At 33.1% G+C, this 14,561-nt stretch overlaps 1 protein-coding gene across 1 annotated transcript; it reads right to left on the reverse strand.

The window, feature by feature from the left end:
- Positions 1 to 386: 386 nt before the first annotated feature.
- Positions 387 to 13,911, reverse strand: LOC127706324 (uncharacterized). Its single transcript, XM_052210888.1, has 6 exons — positions 13,753 to 13,911; positions 8,844 to 9,230; positions 8,309 to 8,394; positions 3,867 to 4,048; positions 2,661 to 2,778; positions 387 to 745 (listed from the first exon to the last, which is right to left on the reverse strand). The coding sequence occupies exons 1-6, from the start codon at positions 13,853 to 13,855 to the stop codon at positions 545 to 547; spliced, it is 1,077 nt and encodes a 358-aa protein (XP_052066848.1). The 5' UTR covers positions 13,856 to 13,911; the 3' UTR covers positions 387 to 544.
- Between the last annotated feature and the right edge of the window lie 650 nt (positions 13,912 to 14,561).

Raw genomic sequence — 14,561 nt, forward strand, 5'->3', positions numbered from 1 at the left:
CAATCTGTGGGGATTAATTGTGCAAAGTTTGAATAATGCTAAAGGAAAAAAATGGCGTTACACATAACATAGACTAGTTACCTTCTATAGCACTGAATCACAAAAAAAAAAAACAACTAAGTTCAAAACATGGTAAACCTGAGAAAATATATCAAATGGGTCCAATAGTTGAACATCTTCAGTCTTTGTGTAATCAGTGTGTTTTGTGTAGATATATTAAAGATAGAAGAGATATTTCAGTATTATCAAAATATGGAGGCACCCATTTTTGAACATGACATTGTTTAACCAAATCGAAAAGTGGAAGAGTTGATACGATCATTTATATAACGAATACTACCATAACTAAAGAAACCTTGGAATAAAATTACAAAAGAAACTTCAGCTACTATATACTTGAATTTTATTATGTATTTCATCAGCGTTCGTTCTTAATCTAAAAGGCATACATCTATGTTTCTTTTGTACAATTATATGTACACATGTTCCTGATAAGATCTTACAAATTTGCATGAAATATAACCGTTTACACTCGGTTATCTGGTCACGGTTTAACTTCATGGATATCCAATCCAGTGTGACCCTCATGCTTAGCGCCACCGGCTTGATCATCAAGGTTTATATGATGTTGGTGTTTTGGATCTGCAAGTACTATGACACAACAAGCAACCTTAGGCCCAGCATTACCTCCCTTTAAACTTCCGGCATCACCTCCCATTCCTAAGTCATCAGGTCCTTCATGAATCTGAAATATGTGGAATAAATGCTATTTAAGCTTCAATGTTTTGAATAGAATATGTGTTGATCTATTGTTATTTTTTGAGAGAATCGTGTTGATCAATCTTTATTTTTGCGAGAATCGTGTTGATCAATCGTTATTTTTGTGAGAATCGTGTTGATCAATCGTAATTTTTGTGAGAATCGTGTTGACCAATCGTTATTTTTTGTGAGAATTGTGTTGACCAATCGTTATTTATTAATCATTATTTTTTTAGAATCGTATTGAATCGTGATGATCGATCAGATTTTTTTGCGAGAATCGTGTTCATCAATTATTATTTTAGTTAGAATCGTGTTGACCAATCTTTAATTTTCAATCATTATTTTTCAGGACCGTGTTGATTCGTGATGATCAATCGTTATTTTTGTGCGAATCGTGTCGATCAATCGTTATTTTTTGTGAGAATCGTGTTGATCAATCGTTATTTTTGTGAGAATCGTGTTGATCAATTGTTATTTTTGTGTATAGTGTTTTGAAACTGGTGTTTGTCTATTAGAGGAGAATGCGGGAAATATGTCAATGGGATTACAACAAATAACATCTTACAACCAGGAAAGACATCTAGTGGTCAACTTAATACGATCTTCAATGAAATAGACAAGAGTCTTCGATATTGTTTACATTTCGAAACAATTAATTAGATTGTGTAGCTGGCACATGGGTTTAAGTGAGATTGCTTGCAAAACACTTTCAATTTTACATAATTAAATCGCACAATAGTATTAATCCAGAGTGATTTTTTTGAAACTAAAATTAAAGAAATACGGTGTTTCATGTCAGTCCAGAATTTTCTGTTTCGGTTATGAGAAGCTTATTAAAATTTCTAACGTACAGTTGTTGTAGTTATAATATGCCTCCCTGCTAGTAAAGATTTCATTATCAGTTTTGTTGTAGTTCCGATAAATTTCAATGTCCAGCACTACTTATTTGGTTTAAAAATAGGTCAAGGAAAAATTTTAAAAAGGTAAGATGTGCTAATGTCGAATGTTTAATTTCCTCGATTTAAAATAGCCTTTCCATTTAATCATCATAACACTTATCTCTGCACATAAAACACAACAGCACTCAGGACGACGTAAAGCAAGTTATAATCAATCAATCTAACATAACAGAAAAACTAAATCTACAAATAGACAGTCCTTCAGTAGATCTTGTGCATTGCAAATATTCTGATAGTTTTTCTGTTATGTTTGATTGATTGATTATAACTTGCTTTACGTCGTCCTGAGTGCTGTTATGTTTTATGTGCAGAGATAACTTTAAAGTGTTATGATGATTAAATGGAAAGGCTATTTTAAATCGAGGAAATTAAACATTCGACATTAGCACATCTTACCTTTTTAAAATTTTTCCTTGACCTATTTTTAAACCGAATAAGTAGATCTTGTGCATTGCAAATATTCTGAGCAAGGAAAACAGAGAGAAGTAAATAAAAAGTATACAATTCTTTTGCTTATCGTGTCTGCAACGGAGTTTTAAATTTCAATGAACGTAACATTACCTAAGTATATTAAATTTAATTATCAAATCAGGGATTTCGTGTTTTTGAATTCCACAAGGTCATGCTTTTCTCACCCTGCCTTTGATGTCTTTACACTTAATTCGTCGAAGGCGTACTATTTGATATTCTAGTCTGGAAAACATGGTTTATTTTAATAGTTGAAATGCTTTCAATACTTGCGAGAACTCTCAGATCGGAAAGCTGTGTCTTGTCTTTTGTTAGTTGTTTTGAACTTTAGTCATTGGTGGATACTTGCCTCATTGGCAATCATACAACATTCTTTCTTTCAGTTGTAATGCTTTACCAGTTGTTAAATGTTGATATCATCTTATTATGGTCCGTAACATTTCCATTAAAAGTATTATATAAAGGACTCACCGCAATGCTTCGACCAATCAGTGAATTTTTACCATGAAGAGTGATCGTCTCATCCTTCATTTTATGGTCAATCTCTCCATTCATATCACAGTCAATATTTCCAAGGTCTCCTACATGCCTAAATTTCCAAAGTTGAAATATTAATTGACATTGACAGTTGATTTTGAAGTATTTTTCCTACTTATTCTTAACCTTAAGGATGTTCGCTCCTCTTGTTTTTGATTTTTTTGCCAGTTTTTCGTAATCCTCTGGTTTTATCCATGTGTTTCCATTAAAACATTTTGTCCACTAACCCCTACTTTTCTTTTCATAATTTTATTACATATAGTTTAAAAAGCCTTATTTGAAAATCTTATAAAATTCTTGTTATTTTTTCATAGTTTTTAAAAGAGATAAGCGGTCAATGTTAAAAGTATGAAAAATCTAGAGAGAATAATTTCCCGCCAAATTTTCAATGGCTTATATCTCGAAAACAAGCACACGGACCCTTCATTTTTTTCTGCTTTTTCAGTTCCTTTATTTACATACTATCATTTTATAACAGTCTTTTAAAAAGCTTGTTATTTTGAAACATAGTAGCAAACATCCTTAAAACCGAGAAATGGAATCAACTCTGTAATTTGATGTCATCACAACAAAACCTGCGCAATGGAAAAGTTTGAAGGCAATTATTTTATAGTCATGATGATAAAGAAATCTAAGATATTTTGGTTGTAGATGATAAAGATTTATGTAATGTAAATAAAGATTTCAATTTTTCTTGTAATCTCTTAAACTCATACATGAATATCACTTATTTAAGATCCCAGCTCAATTCTACCAGAATAAGGAGTTGCTAATGATCCATTTCCAATTCAAATCGAATTCCTCATCCGATGTAGATGTGCAAATTTTAGACCTACACATATGCAAGGTGCACACTTAACTTATCATATGATTATAATATTATTCCGGGGCAGATTTTGATCATTTGTTTCCTCAAATTTTGACATTGAATAATTGATTTCCACCAAAATCTGAAGTTGAATTACTAATTTTATGCTGGCAGACAATCGATTGTATATCTCAACTCATCTTCCGCTTTAAAAATATTAACGGCATTAAGGCCCCATTCCCGGTCACTAAAATAAACTGTTTGGTTCTATTGACTTAAGCAACAAAACTATATTACAACATGAAAAAATCGTGAGCTAGCAAATGAAATACCTTGTGTGAGCATCTTGTGCTCCATGTGTACTTCCACCGGGGTTGTAATGGCTTCCTAAGGAATCACATGAGTTGGTTGTATCACCGAACTGGTGAACATGGAAACCATGTGAATGCTTTGGATTTTCTTTCGTCATATCAAAACCATTCAATGCAATAAAGATCTCCACTGGATCATCTTCCTATATTAAGAAAGTGACATTTTGAAAACATTACCTTTTTGTTATCTAAATAGTTCTAACAACGATCTCTTTTTTTATATCTTGCTGCGTTTGTTGTCATTTTCATTGAACACGTGAGAGCAACTTTGTTCCTAAAAACATTGCTCTGACGTCTGACTAAGCCATGGGACGTCATGTAAGAAACATGGAAATTTCCGACCCAAAATTGGTGCAGCAAGTTTCTATTTTAAAATATAAATATATCCATTTTTCCATTTTAAAGTAGATAAATCATCACGATATATCATTTGATTATGTATTCATTTTAGTCCACGAATATGTAGCTTCCATAAATAAAGACAGACAGACGTCAAATACAAAATTGGTACCCCCTTTCCCCACCCCCAAAAATAATATATTAAGGCAGGTCAAAGTTCATACTTTAGTAAAGGAAACCTCAGAAAAACTTCGCACCAAAACAAAATGAAAGGTGCACCATAAAATTATATGGTAAAGATTCTGAGAAAGTTTCATCAACATATTATAAGGTGTTAAGAAGTTGCGAGTGCACAATCGGTACACCTCTCCCATAAAAAGCCAGGGCAAAGTCCATATTTTTGGTAAATACTGTATATATTGTACATCTGTATTTCTCTATACCTTGTCAATATGATGGTTTATTGAGAATAAAAGATATATAGTAAAGAAAACCCAAATAACAATTAGACCAAAAACAAAATACGTGTAAGCGAAGCGTGAACAAACGATTTGTATTTCAATCATATTATGTATAGGTAATTAATTTATACACGAATAATTACATTTCATATATGTTTCATTATAATACTTTATTTGATTGGCTAACAGCAATCTCGCGTCATTCTGAAATTAACCTTCATTTCAAAATGAAATGTAACATTCATGATGACAAGAGCTTCCACAATAAAGTGCACAGGTGAAAAAAAAAGAAAAACTTGATAGAAATCGTGTTTTTGTGATCCTAGCAAAATAATGTAATTATAAGTATTGAATGCTTCTTTTAGTAATTTTATAGGGTTGTAAAAGCGTTGACCGTGCGCACATTTTTAGAATGAAGCGCTTCCGCGCTGCATACAAAATGTATTTCGGTCAACGCTTTTACACCCCAATAAATTTACAAAAAGAAGCATTCAATTCTTAAATGATGCCCGTATAGAATTTCTGTTGATGACCCAAACCGCTGCTGCCGTTAATAAGGGAAGAAAATTTATTACCAGAACGTCTATCAAACCACAATTTTTTCTTAATTAAAATAGAATAAAATGCTCCGCAGGGCGCAGCTTGATAAGACCGCACAGGTCGAACCCTGAACAGTTGGGGCAAGTATGGACACAACATTCAAGCTTGATACAGCTTTGCATTTGGATTGTGATTAAATATTTGACACAGCATAGGTTTCTGACACAGAATGAATGTGGTCTAAGAACTTAAAAATTTTAAATTGGACATTCACCTATTATGGTCCAATATCCAAAATCTAAATACATGGTTAGATTCAGCATATCAAAGAACCCCAGGAATTCAATTTTTGATGAAATCAAACAAAGTTTAATTTTGGACCCTTTTGACCTCAATGTGGACAAAGTTGATAACGGGGCCCAAAAATCAAAAATCTAAATACATTTTATATTCAGCATATCAAAGAACCCCATATATTCAATTTTTGTTGAAATCAAACAAAGTTTAATTTTGGACCCCGATTTGGACCAGCTTGAAAACTGGGCCCACAATCAAAAATCTAAATACATGTTTAGATTCAGCATAGCAAAGAACCCTAAGAATTTAATTTTTGTTAAAATCAAACTAAGTTTAATTTTGGACCCTTTGGACCTTAATGTAGACCAATTTGAAAACGGAACCAAAAATTAAGAATCTAAATACACGGTTAGATTCGGCATATCAAAGAACCCCAATAATTCAATTTTTGATGAAATCAAACAAAGTTTAAATTTTGGACCCTTTGGACCTCAATATGGACCAATTTAAAAACGGGGCCCACAATCCAAAAACTAAATACACGGTTAGATTCAGCATATTAAAGAACCCCAAGAATTCAAGAATAAAACCCCATTGAAATTGGTCAAGAAATAAGCAATATATACGAAGTATCTTCTTTTGCACAATACTGTGCAATTAAATATTTCTTGCTATTGCGCAATACTGTACAATTGACAATTTCTTGCTATTGCGCAATATTGTGCTATTGGATATTTCTAGCTATTGCGCAATACTGTGCAATTGAAGATTTCCTGCTATTGCGCAATACTGTGCAATTGAAGATTTCTTGCTATTGTGCAATACTGTGCAATTGAAAATTTCTTGCTATTGCACAATACTTATTATATAATAATTTACACATCCTGTTTGGTGTGTATCTCCTACAATATCATTATTATTTGCTTTTAAATATCAATCAGAAATAACCAACTTAAAATGGAAAATTTTAAAAGAAAAAAAAAAGGAAAAAAAAAAAATCCCCCCCCAAATTTGTTGAACCCCCTTATGATTCATCACCCCCAAACTCAATCCCAGCCTTCCCTTTGTGGTATGGTACCTTGCAGTACAATTTCAGACAGATCCATACACTTGAACACAAGTTATTGTCTGGAAACTAGAAAAATGTGTTTTTTGGCCCCTTTTTGGCCCCAAATTCCTAAACGTTTAGGGCAATTACCCCCAAACTCAAACCCAGCTTTCCCTTTGTGATATGGAACCTTGAAGTACAATTTCAGAAAGATCCATACACTTACACACAAGTTATTGTCCTGAAACTAGAAAAATGCTTGTTTTTTGCCCCTTTTTGGCCCCTAATTCCTAAAATATTGAGGCAATTACCCCCATCACCAATCCCAGCCTTCCCTTTGTGGTATGGTACCTTGCAGTACAATTTCAGAGAGATCCATACACTTGAACACAAGTTATTGTCTGGAAACTAGAAAAATACTTATTTTTGGCCCCTTTTTGGCCCCCAATTCCTAAACGTTTCGGCAATTACCCCCAAACTCAATTCCAGCTTTCCCTTTGTGATATGGAACCTTGTAGTACAATTTCAGAAAGATCCATACACTTACACACAAGTTATTGTCATGAAACTAGAAAAATGCTTGTTTTTTGCCCCTTTTTTTGGCCCCTAATTCCTAAAATTTTGAGGCAATTACCCCCAAAATCAATCCCAGCATTCCTATTGTGATATGGAACCTTGTGGTACAATGTCAGAGAGATCCATACACTAACACACAAGTTATGTCTGGAAGTTACAAAAATGCTTATTTTTGGCCCCTTTTTGGTCCCTAATTCCTTTACTGTTGGTACCATAACCCCCAAAATCAATCCCAACCTTCCTTTTGTGGTATTGAACCTTGTGGTAAAATTTCATAGAGATCCATTAACTTAAACTAAAGTTAGAGTGCGAAAACCAATGTGTCTTCGGACGACGCCAGACGACGACGACGACGACGACGACGACGACGACGACGCCAACGTCATACCAATATACGACCACAAACATTTTTTTGCGGTCGTATAAAAATAGAACAACGATTCAGTTTAAATTTTCTGGAAATCGAATCAAATGCTACCATACAAAGGCTGAATGATACTAGATTAATTCAGTCCTCAAAGATGTCTATGTCTATTACTAAAGACAAAAAAATCGTATACAAAAAAAAAAGGGGGGAAGAAAAAGAAAAGTCCTTCAAATAGCAAATGGCTACTAACCTTCGACTTAATGATTTATGATACGGAAAATTCAATAAAAGCCAACAACTAAATAATTATACATCAACCGTGGACACTGGGAACGCTTCACTTAGAAAATTTGAAATAAAATCATAAAATTAGAATTCCTGTAAAATGCCAGTTCTATCCATACTTTTGAATAAATGAAATCTTAAAAGGATCCTTTAAGAATAATTGATAAGACTAAAACATGACCATCCCCATTTGATACTAGAAGTATTAGTTAGAAAAAAAAAGGAACGTAAATAAATCTGAAAAATTTAGTAAAGGGCAAAATTGGACTATTGATTACGTTATGTAACCCCTTGATTATGCAACTGAAATAAACCGAATCATATATCTGACAGTAGGAAGCCCGCGTTGTTACTGAAAAAAATAGTTTGTTTTTGATTAGTGTCGAAACAAAATTTTCTCCGTCCGCCAGAGAAAAAAAAACCCACGCCCCAACAAAAGATGAATGGTCTGTGCCTAACCATAAACTATTTTCTTTTATTATTTACATACAATTTGTATCATATGGATTGCTCCTCTTATGTCATCGCCATCTGCTATGTTACTGTTCGGGAAAACTTCGCAATGGGCATGGAATTCTAAAACGAGTATGTATACAAATTAATATAAGGTCAGCCAGATTATCATTTGTCCAAACTACAAATCAAAGTGTTAACATCAAATAAATTTAACCAGATTAAACAACAGTTAAAGCAGAAAATTAAGTTTAAAAGTCCTGCTACATATCTAAAAATAACGGTTTTCCAACTGACATAAATAAATAAAAATAAATAATCAATTCTAGCTAACTTTCATTGAAAATCATTACTTTGTGTACGTACATGTAAACAACGATTGTCTTGCAAAACCAATGATTATATCAAATTAAATTCGTCCCATTTTTTTTTTCAATCGATGAAACTTGTATTTTACCATACCTCTCAATTACACTATTATCTTTTTATACCAATATTCCTTCTCCGTCCACTTGACCCAGTACATCATTAGACCTATTTAGAAGGAAAAAGAGTAATTCCGAAAAGCATACCTTCGTTTTCATGATGATGATGATGATGATCTTTACATTCACTAGGTTCCAGGTGCATGTGCATATGTATATGTTGCTCGTTTCCATGTGTTACAACTTGGGCTTTTTCATGATCGTCATCGTCAAGATGAATTGCGCCCTCTACTCGATGGGCTTTTTCATGATCGTCAAGTTCAATTGCGCCCTCTACTCGATGGACTGATGTATTATGAAGGTCCTCATTGTCTAATTCCAGTCGAGTAGCACTCCCATCATTATTTCCATCACTCATATGTATATGTACGGCATTCTTAGGAATTTTTGCTATCTGTTCTTTCAGTTCTTTTATTTGTTCCTCCATTTTCAAAATAATAGGTGATGATTCTATGCTGGATGGCTTTCCGCGCACTACAATAAATAACATTATAATCAATATCTGATGGGTCAGGTAATACAAATTACAATCAAGAACCAATGAAAAGGCTGGGTTCATGTTCTCTTCTTATCTGATTTGGTATTCTGGTGAGCCATGGAGGTACGAAAAAGAACTGTATTATAGATACAACTCAGAGGGTGATGAAATAAGGTGTTTATAAGTAGATTGGAGCATTGTCAGGTAGATTTTAAGTTCGTTAGATTTTCTTACGAAAAGAAAAGATAGCCATTATAGGAATGACGCACTGTCAATAAGAGCATCGGAAGTTAATTGTTTCTATTCACATTGCGCCATTGCGATTCCTATTTGCAGTTTAAAGGGTGTATGTAGTTTTTGCAGTTTGTACTGAATGTAACAAGTTGATACCCTAATGAAAATATGTAAGACAAAATTCAAAAATATATATACTGATGTCTTCTGAACATCTGAAGAATGTTTATTGGTAGATTCATAATAATTTTTTTTTATCTACCGAATTAAAAAAAAAACAAGTCGTCTCGATTTCTGTACATGCACACGCGGTCTTCTCTGTGTATTCGCATTACATGTTTAATTATATCGAAATAATATCTGTTTCAATTTGCATAACTGTATTTTTTCCTGAATATCTCTGGACTAGTTGGTTATATATACGGGTAATTGGCGTGTTCCAGTGACCATACATATAGAGGAAAAAATTTTCGAGGTTGGTAAAAAATGAAAACAACACTTTATAAATTTCTTGCGTCCGAAGTGTTTTACTTGGTTTACCTTCATCAGGAACACTCAAAGCCGTATACTAGAAAGCCAAGGATGTAAAAGATCCGAAACAGTTGTTGAAGAGCTATATGGTAAGCGAAGAATGGATTCCAATATAGCAACATTTCAAATCAGTTTTAAACAAAACTCATATAGCCTACCGTCGAGTACTACTTTAAGCGGAAAATGATAATATCATATTGTTTTTAGATCTTTAATCAGTAGCGTCCCCGCGGAGGATGTGCATGACTTGAATCGAGATCAATTTTTAAGTGAATGAAGGGGAATTAATTTTTTGCTTGTCTTTGCTCTTATTCCTTAATATCACGTGCTCGCTTCCACAAAACCATGGAGTTTTGCTGATTTCTATTGAAAAACGAGTTCCATTTAATAAAATGATGCTACAAAATATCACCCATAACCACTTAACGAATATGTGTTTTCTTTATAAAAACATGACATGTATTCTTTTTTTTAGTATAGGCGGAATTATAGCATAATAATAGTAATAATTATATTATAGAAAACTTATTTTCACGGATAGTACAAATACTATGTCTCTAGGTCAGTAGGTAACTAAGTATCCAAGTGAACATAACTGCACTTCAATTTTATCATGGACCTGATAGGATTTATTTCACACGTTTTTTTTTAACAAACAAGATAAAAAATCTGTCTTGTTGATAAAATTGAATGTTGTGTTTTAATCAAATCTAATACATGTGTTATGAGGAATTAAGTTTTATCATAATAAGCCTTAGTACATGCGTATCTAATGCTGCATGTTTTATCACAAACAGACGGTATGTACTTTCTTTAACATATTGTTGATACATAAAATTTCGTACCAATGATGTAAAATGATAATATTTACACCAATATGTCGTTAAATGAAATTGGATACCCTGCATTTATCATGTTTTTCAATAACTTATGGTCAAATAGCTGAAAGACCACCTCATAAATTATTGAAAACTATCATTCTGAATTAACAATAATATCTTGGTGTAAACCAGATACACCGATGCGGGCTAACGCCCTCAATGTGTCTCTAATACATAGGGACACCGAATTCGTTTTTATACGCCCATTTACGGGACGTATTATGGTATACCGTTGTCCGTCTGTCCGTCCGTCCGTCGTCAACATGTCGGACATTAATTGAAAAACGCTTGAACCAATTTGCATGAAACTTTTTGTGAATTGTTCACATCTATTGACGTGAGCTCCCTTTCGTTTTTTATAAATTTATGAGTTACCGTTTCCGAGTTTTGGGGTTTTATTCATTAAAAAAGGGGGGATTTTCCAGTTTTCAGACAATAACTCAAAAACAATTTCACCAATTTGCAAAAAACTTTAGTGAATTCTTTATTTCTATTGACATGAGCTCCCTTTTGATTTTAATAAATTTCAGACTATACGTTTCCGATTTATGGGGTTTTATTCATTACAAAATGGGGATTTTCCAGTTTTCGGACAATAACTCAAAAATGCTTTTAGCATTTTTTATGAAACTTTGGTAAATTGTTTATATCTATTTTTGTAAGGATCCCTTTTGATTTCTATAAATTTTCGATTTTACGTTTCCGAGTTATAAGATTTTATTTGTTTATAGTCTGACAACAGATTTACTAAGTAATGGGCAACAGCACAGTGTATTGCACAACAGCAAGAAATCTCTCATATAATCAATTTCAAGTTCTTTGACTATATTTATTCAGAAACCTATAATATATCAAATATTTAATTACAATCCAAATTCAGACCTGTATCAAGCTTGAATATTGTGTCCATTTTTGCCCCAACTGTTCAGGGTTTGACCTCTGCGGGCGTATCCAGCTGGGCTCAGCGAAGCAGTTTATTACGGTAGTCATCACTCATGCGTAAAAAAAAATAGCACAATATGTCGAAATCGTAAACGTCAACGTCGATTTTTTTACTTTTTTCAGGATCAACTAGGTAGCAGATTGGTTAATACACCTAAAACGAAGTCTGTGACTCCATGAATATTTTATTTCAATCACACATAAATGTGTGCATCAACAACATACAATTTTTAAAGAGAAATCTATCACGGATTTGTTATTGGAGAATTGATTACTTAAAGACACATTTAAGAACGTAAATTGCTGATTTTATGTGCTTTCTGTACACATGTTCTCCAATTTCGAAAGAATTCATTCAGTAATATTTCAGAATATAAAAGAGATATATGATTTTTTTTCGATTTTCAGTTAAGGGTTAACGAGCAAAAGTTGCATGTAAAATTTTACCAAAATCGGTGACATAGTCCATTTGCTGTACCCTTACTGAAGAGTCGAGAAATAAGGTGACGTTGAACAACAAAAGAATATACCGTCGTATGGTTGCAAAAGATAAGAACACAACTGTTGAAAATACTGTGAAAAGCCCTTTAAATTATTATCTGCACGAGACTAACTCACGGATGTAAGAGCGCCAATTACTTCGAATCGTCTGTAAAACAAAGAAACCATAAATGGTATCCGAACATGAGACCATCAAAGATCATTTGCTAGTGTTGTAAAATTTTATTGGAGAGGGCTTTCCAAAGTATTTACAACATTTGTGTTCTGTACACTACCTGAACTAAAGTGCACAGTATGAAAACTGCAGCTGTAAGAAGTAAATATAAACCTGAGTCTGGGAGTAGTGGGAGAACCTGATTTATTTATTAGTGGTAATTGGAGTTGAACTAGCTTTCGTTACTGTGAATACTCTTAGATAGGTACGTTGTGCCTTTCTTATTTTGGTTGTTTTTATGCTTCGTGTCGATCTGAAGAGTCAAGCCATTTCCAACTAAATTTTTTTTAAGTTTGTTCTTATGTTGTACTGTACCTCCATCGTCCCAGGTTAGGGGAGGGTTGAGCGCTCACAAGCATGTTAAATCCCGCCACATTCTTTATATGCCTGTCCCAAGTAAGGAGCCGGTATTCAGTGTTTGTCGTTGATTGCTGTCTATTGTATCAGTCTTTCGTTTATTGTATTGTCATCAATCAGCTAGTTGTTTTTTTTCTTTTAAATTGTTTCATTTTTTTTGTCATGACAAGGAATTTTTCAGCTGACTTTACGGTATACCAGGGTTTTGTGCTGTACCATATAATTATTTAAATCTACATTATTTGGACTCTGTTGGATAGCTGTCTCATTGACAATCATATAACATCTCTTTATTTTATATACTAGTAATTCAGACAAAGTATGCGTGGTTAAAAAAGATACACATATCAGCCTTCAAGCGAGTGTAATCTACCGGTCCTTATCGTGTGTGGAGATTGTTTTAATGAAAATAAGATTTTATACAAGAATAGGCACACAGGTAAAATTATTTTTCGGCGCAAATTGTAGAGGGTTTTTTTGCAAACTAGTAGCACAAACGTAGCATTGGGGTAAATGAGGTGTGGCGCAACAGGAGGTATTTTTGGCGCAAACGGATTTCTCCAAAATATACATGCTAACTAGAAAGAGGTAGACATGTTTTACTTCTTCAACACGACTTAAAAAAAAAAAAGGGAAAACGGTAGACATCGGCATTTACCAGCCCTTTTGAATTGTAAGTACTTTGTATGCATACATGGCAAATAAATATATAATAGTGTGACAAAAGCATGTACGGGATGCATATATCTATAAAAAAAGGTAACTTTGGAAATTTTGAAAACAATCGAAAGTTTAACGCGCCTGAAACAGGAAAGCAAATGAAAATAAAACAACGACGTGCACTAAATGTACAATTACCTTTGTGTACAACTTTATCTTTTTTTCTGTCCTTTCTTTTGGCCAAAGAATAATCCAAAACAACAGAAACTAACAAAATTACAGTTAAAATTCTGACATACATCTTGGTAGAATAACGTGCGGGTAATGCTAAAACTTATGCGGAGAAGGGAAATATATAGATCAGATTCGTAATCTTACGTACACATCTGACGTAGAGAAGAAAAATATATCAGATTTCATTATAAACGTATGTACTTTTAGTGTTTCAAGGTGAATAACATAATTACAAACTTGTTAAAGCGAGTTCTTGAAAGCACGTAATATCCTCGTGTATTGTGTTTTCGACCTACTAACATATTTATCAATATTTCCCCTTTTATATGTTTGAACATATACATGCCTAATAATTTTTATAGTCACTAGTATACTTGTACATTAAATAATTGTATCTAAAATATATTTCGATCTTAAATAATTTTTTTTAGTTGAGTTCATTAGATCGATGGCACCTTTATTGACAAAAACTAGCGTTTAGTGTTTTCGACCTATATAAGAAACGGGTCCAAAGTCGGAAATGACATGTCGTACAAATCCGGAATTGGTTATAATTTGATGCCAATGTATATATAAAATTATTTAAAGTGTTAGAGGATCAAACTTATGACTTAATGAATTAAATGGTGACATATACAACTATAAGATATAAAATATTATTTTGATATCTTTATTTGACTAGTTGTACACATTTCACATGAGGCACTTTGGAAGCCTTGTAGATCCTTGTAGAGCCGGGGTGGTAAAGGGTTATTTTCGTGCAACGTGTTTTG

This window comes from Mytilus californianus, unplaced genomic scaffold (assembly GCF_021869535.1).
Source record: "Mytilus californianus isolate M0D057914Y unplaced genomic scaffold, xbMytCali1.0.p SCAF_1, whole genome shotgun sequence".
Lineage (NCBI taxonomy): Eukaryota > Metazoa > Mollusca > Bivalvia > Mytilida > Mytilidae > Mytilus > Mytilus californianus.